This window comes from Leishmania major, chromosome 23 (genome assembly GCF_000002725.2).
Source record: "Leishmania major strain Friedlin complete genome, chromosome 23".
Lineage (NCBI taxonomy): Eukaryota > Euglenozoa > Kinetoplastea > Trypanosomatida > Trypanosomatidae > Leishmania > Leishmania major.
The window spans coordinates 280,443-299,716 of record NC_007264.2 but is presented as its reverse complement, the minus strand read 5'-3'; the positions used below and the strand labels follow the sequence as shown (position 1 = coordinate 299,716).

The 19,274-nt window shown below is 56.9% G+C and overlaps 2 protein-coding genes across 2 annotated transcripts; both read left to right on the top strand.

Annotated features, from left to right (window-relative positions):
• Positions 1-12,028: 12,028 nt before the first annotated feature.
• On the top strand, positions 12,029-14,071 carry LMJF_23_0620 (conserved hypothetical protein; the record flags this gene model as incomplete). The annotated part of the gene is made up of 1 exon (XM_001683345.1): positions 12,029-14,071. One exon carries the CDS (start codon positions 12,029-12,031, stop codon positions 14,069-14,071), a length of 2,043 nt encoding a protein of 680 aa, XP_001683397.1.
• A 2,883-nt stretch (positions 14,072-16,954) lies between these two features.
• On the top strand, positions 16,955-18,781 carry LMJF_23_0610 (conserved hypothetical protein; the record flags this gene model as incomplete). Its single annotated transcript, XM_001683344.1, has 1 exon — positions 16,955-18,781. The coding sequence occupies one exon, from the start codon at positions 16,955-16,957 to the stop codon at positions 18,779-18,781; it is 1,827 nt and encodes a 608-aa protein (XP_001683396.1).
• Between the last annotated feature and the right edge of the window lie 493 nt (positions 18,782-19,274).

Genomic DNA, 19,274 nt, shown 5'->3' with positions numbered 1-19,274 from the left:
GCCGCCTTGTTCGGCTGATCAGCCGAAGGCTGGGGCAAGCTAGTGGCGGGTGTTGTGTCGCATGTGCACAGGGCCGCATGAGTGATTGCGCCCGGATATCAGCCTCCCTTCTATATGCTTTTTTTTCGGTTTCTCCTACCCCTCGTCTACACCTTCTTCTTCGCCTCACTGCTTTTCCGTGGTACACATCCGCGCCCACGCACGCGCTTGTGTGCATTCACTTCTGTTGTGCCTTCCATCCACCGCCTCGGTGGAACAAGGTGCCGACGTGTCGCCTTCGTTGCGCGCGTGCTGCTCCTTTTGTTGTGTATTTTTGTTTGTTTGAATCGTGCTTGTCCTCTCGGTCTTTATCTGTCCTTCGCCGACTCCGACACTTTTGCGAACATTCCTTAGCGACCGTCCAGCCCTCCCCCCGGCCCCGCCCACTCCCTCATCACAGGCAAGAGGCCACCCCCGTCCACAAGAGCAGAGGGTACAGGACGCAAAAACAGTGGTGAGAGCCGCCCGTGTGGAAGACAAGGAAGGCAATAGCAGAAATCAGCGCAGGAAAGCTTAGGTCAACACCGGGATCAAGACGGAGGTAACAAGGCTGGTGTCTCAGCAATTGTTACGGAAAGGAAAAGGACACACAGATATACATGAAGTTACGGAGCACGCGTGTTAGAGGTTTGCGACGTGCGTGCGCCTTCGTATCTGCATCTCTTTCTCTCTGCCTGTGCACGTTTTACTGAGCAGCGCTGCCTGAGTCGGAGTGACAGAGCCCATCACAGGGACGCCATCTTCCTCTCCCCTCCCCTCCCCTCCCCTCCCCTCCGCATTCTCGTCGGCGACACAACGATCACCGAGCCGGCCTACCCCACCTACACATAGCTCACCAGACCCTTTGTCTCCACCGAAAGAAACGAAAAATAGGCGCTGATCATCGCATCGCCATCGTTTGGTTTTCTCTCTCTGTCCGTCAAGCCTTGGTCCGCTCTCGTGCAATTCTCCCATTTGTTTCGCATTTTGTTGCCCCCCACCCCTCTCCCTCTCCTCTCTTTCCATTTCTCTGCTCAACAACCGTTGCTTCGCGCTGTTGTTTGTGACGCCGCTTTCGTTTTTCTCTTTCCGAGCTCACGTTGCCAGCGCGCAAGCCTGAGGGACTGCTTAGGCTGAGGAAGGCACCGAAACAAAGGCGCACCCGAAGGTGAACACGACACGTGTGCGAGTTTCTGGTGCGCTACGGCGAGTGTGAGCGAAAGCTGAAACAGGGCAGGCGCAGTAGCCCGTGACCCTCTCTCTGTCCTGAGTGGCTCCTTCTTTAGCCTCCCCTCCGCGACGCTACCTCTGCGCCCCAAGGCACCCGCGCATGCACGGGCATCTGGCGCGCCCCTCTGGGTACCACCACACCAGCAGTAAACAACGCTGATCTTTTTTTTTGTGTGTGTTTCTGCCTTTTACTTGCTTCCTTCGTTTCGTTTTTTTTTTCTCTCTTTGGACTCACGGCGTGTGCTGATCGACCGGAGAAGAGCAGCGAGGCATCGCCTCAAATCCGTCGCGCACGAGCCGACGCCTAAGTAATGCTGATACCGGCGAAGGAAACGAAGTAAAAACACTCCAACGAAACCGAACGCCTCCGCTCCTTCTCCCTCCCCCTTTTTCTTTGTCGACTTCGCTGGACTGTCGCTGTGCGTGCTTGCCCGCGTGCTTTCTGTGTCTCATCCCAAGTGCCTCGGTGCGAGAGGTGGAAAGACGCGCAGACACAGACACAGAAGAAACACGGTAAGGCGAGACAGCACGAAAAAAAAGACCGACATTGATCGGGTGCTCGTGAAAACCGCACCGAACACGAAGCACTCGCAAGTCGAGGGAGCGCCTCTGCGTGCTGGCAGCTGAGTGTCTTAGTCCTTTTTCTGTGTGTATGTGTGTGTGTGTGTGCTTGTTGCGGAGCTTGCACCAGAGCTTGAATCATCGAACACACAAGTATCACCTCTTTCTCTCTTCCAACTCACTTCCTTCGTCTTTGCCTGTCGTCATTTCTCAGCGAAGAACATAGAAAGTCCAAGAGGCTGTCGTTGCTCAAGGACTGCACGTTGGAGAGGAAGCGCGGCGGCAAACCATCTGCCATGAGTGGGAAGCTCCATCGAAGTCGATAGAGGGAGCACAGCACGTAGAAGAATTTACAGAGTCAAGGGAAAACAATAAAACAACAAGCGGAAGCCGGAGCGTCACCGCGTTTTTTTTTTCGTGTCCTCGTTCAAGTGAGCGTGGGCGGGGTTGTGGTGGTGGTGCTGCTTCACCACGCAACGCGCCGCCCTCGGCAGAGACTACGAAATACCGAACCGAAAACCGACAAGGAAGTAAAAAACGTAGGCGAACCTAAACATATATAACGAAAAACGAAACAGAGCGGAGAAGCGTGTAAGCGACATTGGGGGAGAGGAGGGGAGGGGGAAACAGCAACAACAACGGTACCCGACACGCACACACCCACACACGCAAAGAAAAATACGGCTTCATTTCAGCAGGTAGAGGTATATATATATATATATATATACGTGTGTGTGTGTGTATGTACACAGATAGCCGTATCCTGCGTCTCCTGTCTGTTTTTTTTTTTTTGGCCTTCCCCCATCCAGTCCTCTTTCAGTAATATTTGGTATTTTCGTATGCGCCTCCGTGTCAGTAACCCTTGTTTCAGTTTCCTGTGAATCACGGGACAGCGGTTCCCTCATCCTCTCTCTCTCTCTCTCGTGTGCGTGCGTGTGTCTGAGTGTGGGCGCGTCTCCTCCTCGTTCTCGGGGTTGTCTCTCGCCGCTCGTCAGCCGGCATATCCCGGACCCTGGCCTCGCTTCGCTCTCGACCATCACCACCACGTCACGCCTGTCCATCTCCTTGTTTATATCTGTTGTATTTCGTTCACCTTGTGTCGCTTTCTGCATCCCTGGCTTGCCAGCGCTTGTGTGTCTTTTTGGTGTCGTTTTCCCTTCGCTTGGTCTCTGTAATCCTTGTTGGTGATTTCATCGCGGCATCCGGCCTTTAGCTGACACACACACACACACACACACACACACACACACATACACATCTTTTTCCCCATCCCTACCCCCTCCTCCTCTTCCTTTCCCCAATTCATCTTGTCACACATACTAGTAGTATATATATATATAGAGAGAGAGAGAGAGAGAGAGGGAAGCCGCGAAGACAATCTCCAACACGGCGGCGGCTCTTTGCTCCCTTTTGTATGTGTGTGTGGTTTCGTTTCGTTCGGTTTCACTATTATTATTATTATCCCGCTCTCCCTCCACTCGTTTTCTCAGCACTTCGACTTTCTGCACGTCAGCAGAGAGGCAGCTTCTCTCTCACACACAGTCGCAGCGCCACATCTCTGCCTTTTCATTGTATACACCATTGCACCATCAGTTTCTCTCTCCGTCTCTCACCCGCTTGTCTCTGTGTGTGTGTGTGTGTGTGGAACGTTCTGTGACGTGCCGCGCTCTCTCTTTTTTTCAAGCCACTCCTCCACTCCCCTCATATTGTCCCTTCTCGGCACACTCTGTCCTCTATATTGATTCTTGGGTGGTCTCAGTATCTTTCCTTTCGCGTGTCTGCTGCCCGCTTGTGCGTTTTGTGCGTCGCCTCGTTTTGTTTTCCTTTTCGGTGAAGTAAATCTCATCTTGAACCGCTTTTCCTGCTTGCGCGTGCTCCTTGCTTGACAACGTAACCCCCCCCCACCTCCACCACCACCGTTTCCAATCACCACCAACCACCCACCCCTGTCACTTCCTTTCGTTTCGGGCTGTTTGTGTAGTATTGTTTGCTGTTTTCGTTGTCCGTGGCGGCTAACTGTGCAGCCTCGCCTGCTTCGTCTGTTTTTTTTTTCCCCCCTCTTGTCACGCCCCATCGCCGCAGCTGCGGATTTCTTTCGCCTGCTCCCTTCTATACATATCTATCCACAGATATATCGATATCAATGTATATATATATATATCCACACCTACATCTATCTATATTTCTTTGAGCTTTCTCAGTTTTGGACTTCAGCCGCCGTGCCCCGGAAAAACAACACAGCGAAACAACGGAAGAAGAATCGCAACTGCACTGGCCATATATATATATATATGCATATGTATGTATGTATTCTATTTATGTGACTGCGCTTCAAAAGAGGTATTCGCTGTGTCATCTGTTTTGCTGCGCTCTGTTGCCGCCGAACCAGGTCTCCCCTCCGCCTTCTCCTCCTCGAATATCTGTCGTCACTTCGGCACGTACTTTTACCCACAACTCTCTTCTTGCGAGCGCTCTCCCTTCAACGCCTCTTTCTTTTTCTGCCACCTTTCCGTTTTTATGTGTGTGTGTTTGTGTGTGTGTGTGCTCTTCCCTTCTATTGTGTCCGCGCAAGGTTAATAAAAGGTGGTATCTAAACAATCCTCTACCCTCGTTGTGTTTCCACCCTTCCCCTCTCCACGCCTTATTCGCTTTTCATCTTTTTCTGCACGTCTTCTCTTTTTTTTTGTCTCGTACCTGCGCACGCGCACGTAGCAGGAAGAGGGGAACCCCACCCCAACCATTTTCTCTCGTTTAGGCAAACATTACACACACACACACACACACACACACACACAGAACGCCGCGCGAGCGTTTCCGCTTCTATTTCTTGTTGACCACGGCGTTCATTACATTTTTTTCCCGGTGTGCAGCGCCCTCTCCCTCTTTCTCTTTCTCTCTCCATTTTTCTCCTTTGTTGTTTTCACCTACACATATTACTTTGTAACTCTCCATATCTGGTCGCTGTGCTTCCCTGGGCTATACACGCGCTGGAATCAGTCAACCAACCCCCTACCTCTCTCCTCTTCTTGTCACCGTTTCTCTCCCGCGGACGCTCGTGCTGGGCGTCTTTTGCCTGTCGTCGTTCAGCTGTTCTGCGGTGCTTGTTTGCTCTGCCCTCGTGAAGCAGAGGTCACCTCTTCCCCTCCCGCTCCCTCCTCCTCTCTCCTCAGTGTCCACCACAGCATATATACAGGTGCGCACACGCGGCGTCCCTTTTTTCACCCCCTGCTTCGGTATTTTTCTTTGTTTGGTGAATGAGGACCACACGAACCTTGACAGCTTTTCTTGTTGTTGTCATTGAGCTCACTTACACCTATACACCTAAGTCCGTGTGTCTGCGTTTCGGTGTGCCCCAAGCTTCTCCTCTCTCCCTGCTGTGGCCTAGCCCAGGTCGGTACACTTGCGTCCCCCTCGATCTATACCCGTCTACCACGCGCACGTGGAATCGCCTCCCACACCTCCTGCTCCTCTCCGTCTGTTTTTGTGTAGTTCTGCCCCCCCCCCCCCCCTCCTCCCTTTCTCCCTCCCTCGCTCCCTCTCTAATATAGTATCCGTAGGAGTCATCGTGTACGCTCATTCGCATCGTTTTCGGTGCGGGCAAAACAACAACAAGAAGCGAAGGGGGGTTTCGCCCTCGTTGTTGTTGTTTCTCCTTTCTCATTCTTATTACCCTTATTCCTCATTGGTGTCCGTCCCACCATTCCTCCTCCCCACCATTCCTCCGTCTCCTGTACTCATCCACATGCCGTCTTCGCATCAGCTGTCCAAGCGGCACGAGCTCGTCACAAAGCCACTACTACTGTCGTCCGTGTCGTGTACGAGTCTCAGCGACTGCGCACGGGGGTGGGCGGACGACGCGGGTGGTGTGACGCGCTCGTCGTTGACGCAGGAGAGTCTGCAGCATGACTCCTCCAGCCGCACAAGGTCCTCGTCTTTGTCGGCGAGTGTGAGCGGGGTGCCCTTGCAATCGCTGTCCTGGATGCATGCACCGCCGTCTCTCTCGGCGTCTCCTGGGGAGAAAAGAGCAGCCGCAGCCGCGATTACAGCGTCGGCATCCACGGCTGCTGGTGATGGGTGCCAGGTACTGCCCATGGATGTGTTTGACGTGGCGTTGGCACAGGATATTCAGCAGCGCCGTGTGCAAGCGCATCGCCGCCGCCACTCGAAGAAAGCTGATGTGCTCAAAGCTGAATCGACTCGAGATGCGGTGGCGGGCGCTGTGCCGCTGCCTAACGCCTCCACCAAGGCGACCCCAGGCGCTTCCTTCACTGCATTTTCTAGGGTGGGGGATGCGTCGCGGCTGCCCGACTGCCCCCAACAGTTGCCAAAGCCCGTCTCAACTCTCGAAGAGGCCGCTGCTTCTGTCATGCACCCGCCGGCGAGTGCAACGGATATACACCGAATGTGTGCTCTGCCCAAGCACCAGCATGGGCAGCCTACGTCTCTCACCTTAGCACTGTCGCTCTTGTCCTCCTCCTCCGGCGACCAGCAGCTTCGAAGCGCTGGCGGCAGTTTCTCGTCCTCCGCAGCGTCTTTCACCACGCGCGGTGAAAAGATGCAGCACTTGCGGGCATTACTGGGCGAAACACGCATGCTGCATGAAGCGCTGTCGCAGCAACTGTGTGAGCTGCAACAGGTGGAGGAAAAGGAGCAGCGCCTCAGAGCACGCAGAGCGCTCGCTCGGCGACCGTGGTAGGAGCCCATAGGGGAAGTTACCAGCCGTGAAGTGACGGCACCACTGTGGAGAGCCGCATCGCTTTTCATAGCTGAACCATGAGAAGAAACATGAACGTGTGTACGGGTGTCCGAAGAACGCCGAGGGAGTCGAGGTATCGATCCTGTATCTCTGTTTTGGCTGCTATCGTCGTGTCGAGCTATGCCTGCTCTTCAACAGCTACGCCCGAGATGTGCGAAGCTTTAGCGCGTTGAGCTGCCTCCCACCACCTGTTCTAGCCGTGTGCCAGCGCATGCGTCAACCTGGTGTGTGGATGCGTGCATGATCGTTCATCGTTTCGTTCGAGTCTCTTCCTTTTCCATGGGGGCTGCTGCGTTTTTTCTTTGTTCTTCCGCTACTCTTCTTTTTTCTTTTCGTCCCTCATTCTCCGTCCTCTGCATCGGACCCCTTCCTGGAATCACGGCCCGATTTATCCACTCCCGCTTTCACTACACGTCTTTACTTTTATGTGTCTATCCCTGGCACGCCCTCTCTCTCTCTCTCTGTGTGTGTGTGTGTGTCTGTGTGTGTTTGTGTGTGCACCTGCGTGTGCGAGGGCGGCTTCATGGATTGCACGTCGCCGGCCTTTACCCCCGTCCACCCTATCCCTCTGCTTTCCTCACGTGCGGGCATGTGTTGCTTACTTCACTATCCCAGCGTTTGCCTGCAAGAGAAACCCCTCCTCCCTCCCCAAAGAAGAAGAGAGGCCACACCCCCTTCGCTCGATGTACACGTGTGCCATCTTATGTTCTTTCTCGTTCTTATTATTTCACCTCGACCTCTTCGCAGGAGTGCCGGGTGGGGGAGGGCGCGCGTGTACGTTCTTGCGCACATGCATGTCTGGTCGGCACTTTTCTTTTTCGTTGCATTTATGCTGATGCGCCGTCGGCGTTCGTTTTCGGCGTGGTGTGGCTCACCAAGCCGTTTATTATTATTATGATTGTGCTTCTTCAGCTGTTTGTTTGCTGCAGACGAGACCTCCCGCTGGCGTCCTGCTCACGTAGGTTGTCGTCCGTGCTTTCCGCGTATGCCCGTCTGCGCGTGTGTGTCGATGTGCGGTGGAGTATGCCTTTACGAGGGAGTACAGCTATACGCTTCTCAGAGCTGCCTGACAGCCCGGGAGGGTGCCATTGCGTGACGTGGACGTGTCTTTTTTTTTTTCGTTGGTGGGGCTCCGTGTTATAGTCCTTGCGTTTGGTTTCCGTCTTTCGTCGGCGCTTTGACTCTCCCCGGCTTCGCCTTTCCTCAAGTCCATTATGCCGCTCTTCCCTTTCTGTGTTGTTGTGTGTGTGTGTGTGTTTTTGTTTTTTTGTTTTCTTTGCCCTTGTCGAGAGATTCGATAGGGCGTTCGTCGGCGGCGTCCACCAGACGTTCACCCGCGCGGACCACCACACAGACTCTCATAAATACCACACACACACACACACACACACACACACACACACACACACACATAAATGTGCACGCGTGCTTTTTTCTTCTCTATCCTAGCCGATCTTTCTCTTTTTTTTTGCTTTCTTTCCCTTTCGCTGCTTCTTTACGTGCCAGCCTGCGCCGATGTCACTGGGTTGGCGTCGTGGAGCGCTGGTGTCTGCCGCTGTGCTCTCAGTGAGACGGTGGAGGTGGTGGAGCCAAGAAGGGGAGCGCGCACGTCGCTCTCTTTGCCTTCATCTGCTCTCTCTTTCGTTTGTTGGCGTATTGCGCTGCCTTCACTTTCTTCTTCTGTATACAGCGTGTCCATCTCTCTTCCATCGCGGGCATCTGCTCCACCGCTACTCGGCCTCCTCCTCAGGGCCTCTCACAGGCCCCACATTGCATGGTGCGACGAAGCCCTAGACACGCACGCGTTACAGCACAATGCGCAGATTCAGCTATCTGAACATGGTCTCTGCCTCAAACGCTGCCCACCACACCAGCAGGCAGTGCGAGGGCCGTGGGGGCATAAGCTCGAGTTACACCAACACCATCGCCTATTATATGGATGTCACGAGCGTGTTCGCTGTCGGAGGCCGCTCTGACGCCACGCCGTCCTGTAAATAGGTCCTATGGCCCGAGAATGCGAGCACGGTGCGCAGGCGCTGCCACGCCCAGCTGGCCCGGTGTGCTGCATCGAAGCGAAGCGCCCAGAGCTGAGGGGTGCAAGAGTGACCGACGAGCGAGGCGCGAGGAGACCCGCACCAATCAGCCCCCCAGTGCATGTATGCGAAGTATGCAGCATCTCCTGCGTCCGACCGTGTGGGCTGATGCGGCACCGGTGTCGGGAGCATGGCGAGAAGACGCTGACGCACACCATCGGGTCCCCCAGACGCCAACGTACGAAGTGTCCACACCATCTTGTGGAACGCCGCGGCTTGAAGCGATTCAGAGGGAGCAGCATGGCACACAAGCAGAGCGCAGGGTCTCCGCGGTCTGTGGCCTGAAGCTGGCCGACTTCCTCCTTGGGTTCGTCCGGCATGCGCCCAGAACAGCCTCTGCTACCCGCCCGACAGACGCCGCCGCTGGCGCCGCTCGAGCAGGGCTCTGGGCGCGGCCCGCTTGGATGGCGGCGCGCAGTGCACGCGAGGTCCCCGCCCGGGGCCGATCGCGCAGCGCGCGCCGAAGAAATGCGGAAGGACGAGACGAGCCCGTCCGACACACGACCTGATACGACGGCAGGACGGTTCGTGCTAGACGACCAGGGGTTAGCCGCAGTGCGACAGCGGGAGGTGAACTGTGGCTGTGTAGGCGTACGCGTGTCGGTGACAGTAAGGGACCAGTTTGGCACAGTGGGTACATACTGTTTTTCTTAGCGTCGTCTGTGCAGCGGTGCGTATCGTAACGTTTTTTTTTTGTGTGTGTGCGCTCGTGTTCGTGGTTGTGGATGCCTTGTGCCATGTTTCGTGTATTTTTTCTTGCCTATCATCTCTTTCTGTTTGACTCTCCATACGTCCCAGCTGTGGGCGGATTTCCTGTCGTCGTCTTGCCAGCAGAGCGACGATCAGGGGGGACTCGGTCATCGGTGTGGCGGTTGTGCTGATTGGGGGGGGGAAGGGGCAGTGATACCATTGGATGGCCGCCGCTTCATATAAGCATGTATAGATGTATATATATATTTCTATGTGTACCTCAGATTCCTCGCTCTCCCTCTGTCTTGTTTGTACCCTTCTTTTTCTTTGGGGGGGGGAGTTGCGGCTTTGTACCTTCTCTGGGGTTTTCGTGTGGGCGAAGGAGGAGGAGACAAGCGGTGCTTCTTCTCCTGGGAAAGAAATCTCGCATAGCTATCCCCCATTCACCCCCTTAACACGCCGTCTTGGTTTCGCACCCGTCTCGGTCTCTATGTGCCAGCTTTTCTGGATGCTCCTCCCTAGCCCTAACACTAACCCACTTATTATGGCGCCCAGAGCCGAGCAGGTGCACATAAAACCCAAACACGGAGAGCGTGCGGAGACGTTATTGTGGCTACGTTTTAATTCAAGGAGGGCGCCGTGCCACTCACCTCGTCAGTGCATCTCACAGTTTCTTGTCGTTCTGCTGATGGTTTTCCATGCATGCGTGTGTATACGTGTCCCTGTGCGTCATCACCCTCTTCTTGCCGATCTGCGGCTTTGTTTCTTCGCTCAGTTGGATTCGACGTTACGGGGGCGTATGTCGGCGACGAGTGCGTCCGTGCGGCGGGTGCCTTTCTTACTTGCTTTTGCATGTTCCTCGTCACGCTATCTCCTCCCATTTGTTTCTGGTGGCGTGCATGTCCCGATGACCGAGGTGGGGGTGCCACTCAGCGTGTAGCATCTCAAGGCTTAGTGCACCCCACGCTCTGTAATGGGGTAACCAGAGCAGTTTATCGCTGCTGATATCGGCTTTCAGGCCATGGATAGCGTTGCGTTAGAGAGGCCTGCAACAGCGAACACGTGTACGCCATGCATATGATGGGCAGTGTGTCAGCGTGACTCGAGCGTATCCCACCCCCGACCCTCGCTGCCTACAGCCGTATAGCCTCATCCACCGCGAGGGATGCGCCATATTGCGACCAACACGATGGGAGCGGCTGTGAGGCGACCTGCGGGGCGGCGGGTGGGTGGGGTAGCGTTCGGGGCAGAGGCCGTGCTCAGATAGCTGAGGCGGAATACCTGTAGTGCGTGTGTCTACGACTGCTTCGCGCCACGCGGTGAGGCCTGCCAGAATCCGGGGGGGAGATCAAGTGGAGCTCGGCCTCATGCTGTATGGCAGAGAAATGGACACGGCAGCACGAAAAGGAAAGGAGTTCCTCGGTGGAATCAGCAGTGGTAGCAGAGGCGTGTCCTTTTAGGAGCTGCGCAGTGTTATAAATGTAGTTTGCCTTGTCGCGTGTGCGTGTGCGTGTGGTTGTGTTTGCCGTCTGAGGAGCTCCTCCCTCAGCTCTCTCTCTCTGTCAAGGATGTGCGGCTGCAGCCGCGACGGAGTTTGGCGCGCGAGGGCACGAGCATACATCGACACTGACATACAGCGCCACGTGCATCTTTCGGGGGTGGCCTGCATGTAAGTAGTAGTCTTCGTCTTCGAAGGTTGTGCCTCTCACACCTCTTCACGGTCACTCGCGTTAGTTTGTTTCTTCTCCCTCTATTTTTTTATCATTATTTGTAGTTGTGTGTTTTGTTGTCAGCGCGGCCTCCGCCTCCATGAGCGATCTCTCTGTTCTTGCCCCCCTTCCTTCCTCTTCCTCTCTGGCTCTCTGCATCTCGATTTGTTTTGCGTCCGGGCTCAACGACAGTCGGAGAGGGATCGAGGAGTGCGCGTGTCGGTGTCGACGTCGATATGGGAAGCGCATGCAATAAGAGTAACGGCCAAGGAAAAGAATAACACACATCAAAAAGCAAAGATGGCCCCTCCCCTCCGTGCGTGACGGCGACAGATGGTGGCAGCCCGACGACGACCACTGTGCCCGCCAGGGTCTAACGGGGGCACACCAACGACGCGAATGCCGGGCTTCGACCTCGCAGGCTGTATGGACAAGGAGCTTCACCTTGCTCGCTGAGACACCTTTGTATTGCGCCTTCGCTCTGCAGAAGCAGGAGCGTGTCCGCAGCGGTTTTTTTGTTTTTCTTTTTCTGTTCGATGTGCGTCGCTTGCGCACTGTGGCGGCAAACAAAAATAGGAAGACATGGGCTGCAGAAGGCTTTCACTCGCCCTCGCTCTCTCGCTCTCTCTCGCTCTCGCTCTCTCGCTCTGTGCGCCAAGCTCGACCTCGCATGCTCTCCGCCAGCTGCTTCTCTCGCACGGCGGGAACGGCTCGCGCAGAGAGGCGTACGGACGAGAGGGTGGCGCCTTTTGCTGTTCCCTTCTTTCCTGCGGCCTCCAATGGGTGCCCCCTTGTGGCGCGTCGCCCCTCCCCCCTCCCTGCCTCCCCCTCCCCACGTCTCGTTTTGGTTCCATCCATCGCTTCCTTTCACTTTTGTCTCGAATACTGTGACGAATTTGTTCGGCGTGTTCGTTTTGCACGTGCTCCGTGGACCCCACACGCCCACACCAAACGCATAGGAATTGCAAGTCATGCCGCCCACCACATCATTGACATCCCGGTCTTCACCGCCGGTGGCCACGGCCGCACCGCGACCGGTTGGGGCACAGCGGAAGCCCTCCAAGGAAGTGCAGGAGCTCATCGACAAGCGCACGGAGGAGCTGAAGCAGGAGACGGGCCAGCATGAGAAAAAGTTTATACAGGGCCGGTGGGTGACCGACACAGCCGCCCTGCGCAACCGCGGGACGCGCCGACGGGAGGAGCTGAACCGACGAGCCCCCAAGAGACTCGCCAAGGTGGACATGTACTATCAAATGGAGGAAGACAACACCGGGCTTTTGCTGGACGATCACGAGGTGGCCGACCGCATCTCGCAGCGCGACATTGCCAGTGGCGTGGATCTGCAGACCCAGCAGAAGCGTTACAGCCTCGTACTGGATAAGCTGGGGCCCTACAAGATTGACTTTTCGATAAACGGCACGCACCTGCTGCTCGCGGGCCTGCGCGGCCACATGGCCAATATTCGCTGGAAATCATTTCAGCTTGAGGGCGAGACACAGCTAAAGGACCGCATCAGCGACGCCATCTTCCTGGTCGACCACAGTATGACGGCAGTCGCGCAGAAGAAGTTTGTCTACATGTACACGAAAGAGGGAACGGAGATGCACCTCCTCTCAAAGATGGCGCACATGGACCGCCTCGGGTACCTGCCGAAGCACATGCTGCTCGCCGCCACCTCGTCTACCTATAGCACCATGCAGTATCTGGACATTAGCACTGGGCAGGAGGTGGGCACCAAAGTCCCCGCCGTCATGCGCGACCCGACGAGCTGTCTCGCCGTGAACCCTAGCAATGGCGTCGCCGCCACATGCGACCTGCGTGGCGTTGTGAAGTTTTGGTCACCAACGGTGGTGGACCCGCTGCTGCAGCTGAAAGGCCACAAGGGCGTCATCGAGGATATCTGCTTCCACCCGAATGGCCGCTTCTTTTTGACCCTCGGCGGCGACCACGCGATGAAGGTGTGGGATTGCCGCACGCTCCGCACGTTGGAGGAGTACGCCGTCACCTATAGCTTTCACACACTCGATATCTCCAGCAGCGGCCTCGTGGCGCTCGGCGGTGGCACCAACGTGCACATCTGGAAGGATATGTTCACCGCCGCCAAGCCGAGCTCGCCCTACATGAAGTTTGGCCTCGGCTACGGCAATATTGCCGAGCAGGTGCGGTTCTGCCCCTTTGAGGATGTGATCGGCATCGGCCACTCGCGCGGCTTTACGTCGCTGCTAATCCCGGGCTCTGGGGAGGCGAACCCCGACTTCTACTACGCCAACCCGCACGAGACGGAGCGGCACCGCAAGGAGCGAGTGGTGACGAACCTGCTCGACAAGCTTCCGCCCGACACCATCTCGATGGATATCCAGGTCCCCGGCGTCAACGAGAAGCGGCTGGCCGAATACAACGAAAATCTGCGACTAAACCGCAAGGCACGGGCGATTCGGGAGAAGAAAATGCGGCGCGCCAGCAAGTCGCTGGGAGAGGCGGCGCCGACTGGTCTCTTGGTGGGCCGGGACGAAGAAGTGGATGAAGAGCTCGGCTACAAGGAAGCACCCAAGACAAAGGAAGTCAAGTCGAGGCAGGAGCTGCAGCGGGAGCGCAAGATGGCAAAATGGGACAAGAAGGACAGCGCTGATAAGGTGCGCAGCAAACAGACGCTCCGCGCCTCCCGCATTGTACAGCGTAACCGCGCGCAGATGGCGCGCGACGCACGCAACGGCGTGTTCGACGAGAACGCGCTGGACGCTGAGGAGACAGAAGCACTCGCTGCGGCGTCTCGGGCCGCAAAACAGCACAAGAAGCTCGCTCGTAAGGAGGCGCTCGAGATAGCGAATGACATTCGCGGACAGCTTCGACAAGACGTGGACTACGATCTGGAGGTGCCTCCAGCGCAGCGTCGCCGTTTTGAGAAGTCATACCACGGCAGCGACACAGCCGGTCGCGGCACTGAGGGGCGTGGCAGCAGCGGGCCAGAGGCCGAGGCACGTACAAATGCCGCGCTCAAGCGCTTCCTCCGGTGACGTTGGGGGAGCGAACGTACCAACAACAGTGCGCAAAAAAATTACGAAAGCGGCGGAAAGTTGTTGGTGGACTCAAAGACGGCGCCAGAGTCTCCTCCTCCGGTGGCTTAGGGTGGGGGGGGGGCCACAGGAGTTTCCTGTACCTTTCCCTCTTCTCCCTCTCGTTCTTTGCGTCTGCCGTACTTCCTGTATCCTTGAGCATGCCTGTGCAGCGGTAGGACGTGGCATTCCCCCCTCCCCCGTCGGAGCGCGTTTTAATCGAGTCTCTACTGACACATACACAGGCATCCACCGGCGTGCATGCCTTTCTCATGTGTATGGGGCGGCTGTGGACATGCCATGTGCCCGCTCTCTGTTCTCCCTGTTTTCCCACCCTCTCCCTCACCGCCAGATCTCTCGCTCGGCATCTGTGGGGCGTTCTGGTTAAGGCGCGCTGTGTTTTAGGCTTTGCGTTTCTACCTTCTCTTGTTTTCGTGTGTTGTTGGTGTGGTGTTAACCGCTTAACCGAAAGGGAAGACGGGCGTTCAGCTCCTCCTCCTCCTCTCTCGCACATCCCTCTGAACCCCATCAGTCATGCGACGCGCGTCGCCGCTTCCTTTTGCCGGGCGTCATCGATCTCCCCCCTTCCCCCACCTTATCTGGCGCAGTCGCGGCAAAACGCAAGAAAGAGGCGGGAGGGGGAGGGGAAGGGGAGGGGGAGGGGGAGGGGGTGAGGCAAACGCATAATGGCGTCTTAAATCGAATGAGGTGAGTTTTTCTTGAGGCTCGTGTGCGCGTGCCCGTCTTCTAACGCATGTGAGGCGGGGCCTTTTTTCGCGTTGTGCGGTAGGCGTGCGCGCGCACACACACAGACGCGCTCCAAGCAAAGTGAGGAGATGAACGGCAGCGTGGCTAGGAGCGAGTCGGAGTAGTGACGATACTCTCGGGGGAGTGTGTGGTGCTCTGTCTATGTCTGTATACATGTGCGCTTCTGCGTACATGTGCGCAGATGTGGGTGTGCCCATCTCACTACTTCTCTTCTCTCTGTCTCGCGCATCCATGCATCTGCGAGCGGTGTGAAACTGACAATGCGACAGCCGTACATGTGGGTGAGTGTCTGCTGCCACATTTCGTCCCCCTCGCTTGACCACTGAGGCCTTCACCTGCGAAGAGCGCTTCTTCACGTCTGTGCATGCCTCTCCTTTGACAGTAGAGAGGGGGCGGGTGAGAGGTGAAGCAAGCGCACGCACACAGGGGAAGCGGCTTCCACTTTGATGTGCGCTGCCTTGGCTGCGGCCGCGCACATCGCGGGTGATTCTGATTCATGCACGACTGGCCTCATGCAATACCATTCTTCATTTCTTTTTCCCCTCCTCTTCCTACGTGTATTGCTTATGTCTTCTGCTGCTGCTTCTACTGTTTTCGTGTTGTTGTGACTTCTTCGCAAACTTAGGCACGCGAGTGCCTGCGTATGTGTGTGCACACTGGCAACTGTGCAGGAGAAGGCACAGCGGGGGGAAAGTCTTTTTTTTTCTGTTGAAGGGTAAGCAAAACCACTTCCTGTAACGTCCCCTTTTCAGCCCGTGCGCGTGCGTCCGTGGACGGACTCCTGTCGCGGGCCATCGCGACGGCGGGGCCATTGTGTACCTTCCACTGACTCCTCCATAAGCGCAGGTGTCTGCGTTTATATACGCAGACTAGCACGCGTTTACACACACACACACGTATACGCCACCCTACGTACACGATACAGTCAGAGAGAGAGAGAAAGAGCGCGACAGTCCATCATCATACGCGCTTGTGTCCTACCTCAGCTCTTTTTCGCCTCTTCCCTCCCGCCCCTCCTTCCCTGCCGTCCCTGTGGTATTGCTCCACTTCAGGGGGTCCATTACTTGCCAGAATCATCCACACTAGCTGCCCCCGGCTCACTACCATCGTAGCCAAGCAGACACTCGAGCAGTGCGACGGGGTCGAAGTGCTCCTGACGTGAAACACCACTCAGAGAAAAGAAGAAGGAGCAAAGAAAGTCCGCTTTTCTTTTCTTTCTGCTTCATATTTTCTCATTCGTCTCCTCCCTCGCCCGACCCACTTCCGTGACTGCACGTGTGGCCCGCGTGCATTCTCCACCTCTCTCCATATAGTTCTTCAGAGACGTTTCTGACTCCCTTTTTTGTCGAACGCTTGTCTACATCCCCCCCCCATTCCTTCCCTTTTCTTTACTCGTTCTCTCTTGACGCGAGTCCTTTTCATTCGCAGACTGGCGGCCGCCTCTCGCGGCAACGCAACTACTCGCTTCTCTTCCTGCCCTCCCTCATCTTGTGCGATCTCCCTCCGTATATGCGTGTTTTCTTTTTGTTTCGGCGTGCGCGGTGCTCTTGTGACCAGTGGCGCGCTTTGTATTCCTGCTCCGTTTGCATCGCGTCTCTTTCACACGCACACACACACACACACACACACACACATACACACACGCTCACTCTCTTGTCTCGCCCGTCGCTCTTACCGCCCCGCTATCATTTGAGGCATACACTATGCCTGTAGATCTGACACCCTTTTCGCTGTTTTGTTTACTGTCTGTCCCTGGTGTGCTTGCCTGCCTGTGTGTGGGATCCGTCCCTATCCCTCCGCTCGATGTGCTCGTGCTCTTCGGCTTTCATACAAACAGGAAACGGAAGAGCAACGACATCGAGTGCGTCCGCACTCCGTTCTCCACGCTCGCATTTATGGCGTGGTGAGTTGGCGACTTTGTCTACCCTCTGTAGTCCCCCTGAGCGGCCATACCTGAAGCGTATCACACACACATACACACACGCGCTCCCGACCGCCACCAAAGGATTTTCGGTTTTTGTTTCGTCGAGGTCCTGACAAGTGCGGATAGCTCGTCCGCAGATTTCTGCGCGTGTGATGCCTCTCCGACAACATCTGTTCAATCGACGCGAAGTCGTCGCCGTGTTTTTGGATCTCGACGATGCAACCGTGCACATCACGGATATGGCGCTGCCAGCACCACACCCAGCGCTCGCGTCATCGGGAGGCGCTGCTGCTTCTGCGTATGTGCCTCCTCTGACACGCCTGGACGTGGTGCGTGAGGCGCTGGTTGCGTTCGTGCGTGCGAAGGTGCGTTCTGTCCCCAGAACCGCGCTCCTCACCTTTCGCCTGTACGTCGTCCGCACCGGCGGTGCCACGGGAAAGGGACACGAGAACGGAGAGGCAGTGGTGCAGGAGCTATCGGCACCGGGTCCTGCCGGTGCGGCTGGCGGTCGCGCGATGCAGGCTGCCATCAAGGCCCTTGATCCCAGTCTGTGGGGGCCGAACAACAGCTGCGAGAGCGGTGCTGCGTCGTCGTCGCCGACAGTCTACGCCGGAGTGGTACGGTGCCTGAAGCGCCTTCTCGAGGAGGCAGAGCAAGCGCAGCGGCAGCCCGCCGACCAGGCGGTGATGGCGATGTCCAAGAGCGCCTCGGTGACCGTGTTCGAAAACTCATGCTTCGCTTATGCGAAAGGTCCCCCAGCTGCCATGGCTTCTAGCGACAACGTAGGGCTGCCTCTCGCTTCGCGAACTCGCGGAGGCCCACCAGCGACTGCTGCAGCGGTAAACGAGGAGGTGTGTGCTGTGGTGCACGGCATCGTCCTGCGCTCGCGGCAGTTTCCTCTTGCACTGCCGAGCTCTCGCGCGCAAGCCAAGGCGTCGACAACTTCGTGCAGCACGGACTGCACTCCTACCACTGCGGCGCCACGCTGTTGGCTCGATATTGTCTCACTAGCTCCCCTTGGCAGCGTCGCTCAGACACCACTGTCTCGCTCTTCCGCGAACGCTGGCAGCGCTGCGGCAACAGCAATACCGCATGGGCGCGCACCGCCCATTTCGACTGAGCTGAGCATCGACGATACCTGTGCCTGCGCATTGCTGGACCCGGTGGAGCTCACAGGTATCAGCCACCGTGGGCTCGCACTCGGGCCGGCACTCGCTCGACTCATCTCCCTAAAGGAGCGCTGCACTGGCTGTTTTGTGCCCCCCCCACTCGCTGTTGTGGATCTTCGTGCATTCCCTGCGGCGTCTGCAGATGCAGGGCCAGCTTCCTTCGTGAGCCATGCAGCGCTCAAGGCCGGCGATGGGGCCACCTCCCCAAAGCGAAGCAGCACGTCCTACAGGCTATACGTCCCGGCTGCCGAAGCGGGAACTGGTACTACCGCAGCAAAAAATATCACCTCACAGCCTGCTCCTTCGCCGAAGCCATCGGCGCCATCAGCGTCTCCGCGGCGCTCCGAATTTCTGCCGGTACTGGCAATGCGAGCCGGGAACGGCAGCACTTCTGCGCAGTCGTGGTGTGTATGCACCCCTCGCGGCACAGCGCACCACTCCCTCCTCGACATGCCCGAGCAGCGCGGCACCGCTTCCACCGTGCAATCGCCGCAGCAGATCAACCCACGAAGACCCATCAGGAACAGTGCTACCGCTGCTGCTGCTAGTGCGAGTTTTCCGGTTCCTTTGCGAGTATTGCGCAAGGAGATAGAGATCGACCTTGCCATGGAGCGACACGGCAGCACCGCGGTCGACGAGGTTCCATCCCAATCACCTGAATCTTCGACGAAGGCGCCAACCCTGCAGCTGAGCCGAGCAACCATCTACGACGTCTGCACGCAGAGACGACGAGCGCACGCTGCTCTGAGTCCAAGTGGGCGAGGCCCGGAGAAGGGCCCACCGCGCCCTCAACCGCAACCACCGCGTTAGCGGCTGCTGAATTCCGACGTCCGCAGCGGTAACGTCATGACCTTAAACGCGCAGGTGCCATCCACATCGGTAGCGGCAGCGCATCAACAAGTGCAGTGTCCGAACACCCCGCAGCTGCAGTCAGCGGCGTTTCCGGTGCTGGCGCCATTCGTTACTCCGCTTCCGTTGACGCATCCACACCCCTTTGTATCCCAGCAATCTGGCTGCGTAACAGCGCTCGGGCAAGCCCCGGCACTCAGGCGACTGACCCCAGCAGCGGAGGCGGCAACTACGTTAGCAGGAGGCCCAGCGCGGTCGTCAGTAGCGGGACGTCGTTCAAAAGTACGCTTCCCGGCACGATGACGAAGGGCAGCGCTCCCCCTCCGAGCCATCCCCAGTCCCCGGTAAAGTGACTTACAAGATTTTGCAAGCATGGTGAGGCGATGAGGGAGCGATCGAAGCGATGCGTGGAGAAAGATCCGGTAGGGGGTTGCAGTCGGTTTCGGGCACCATC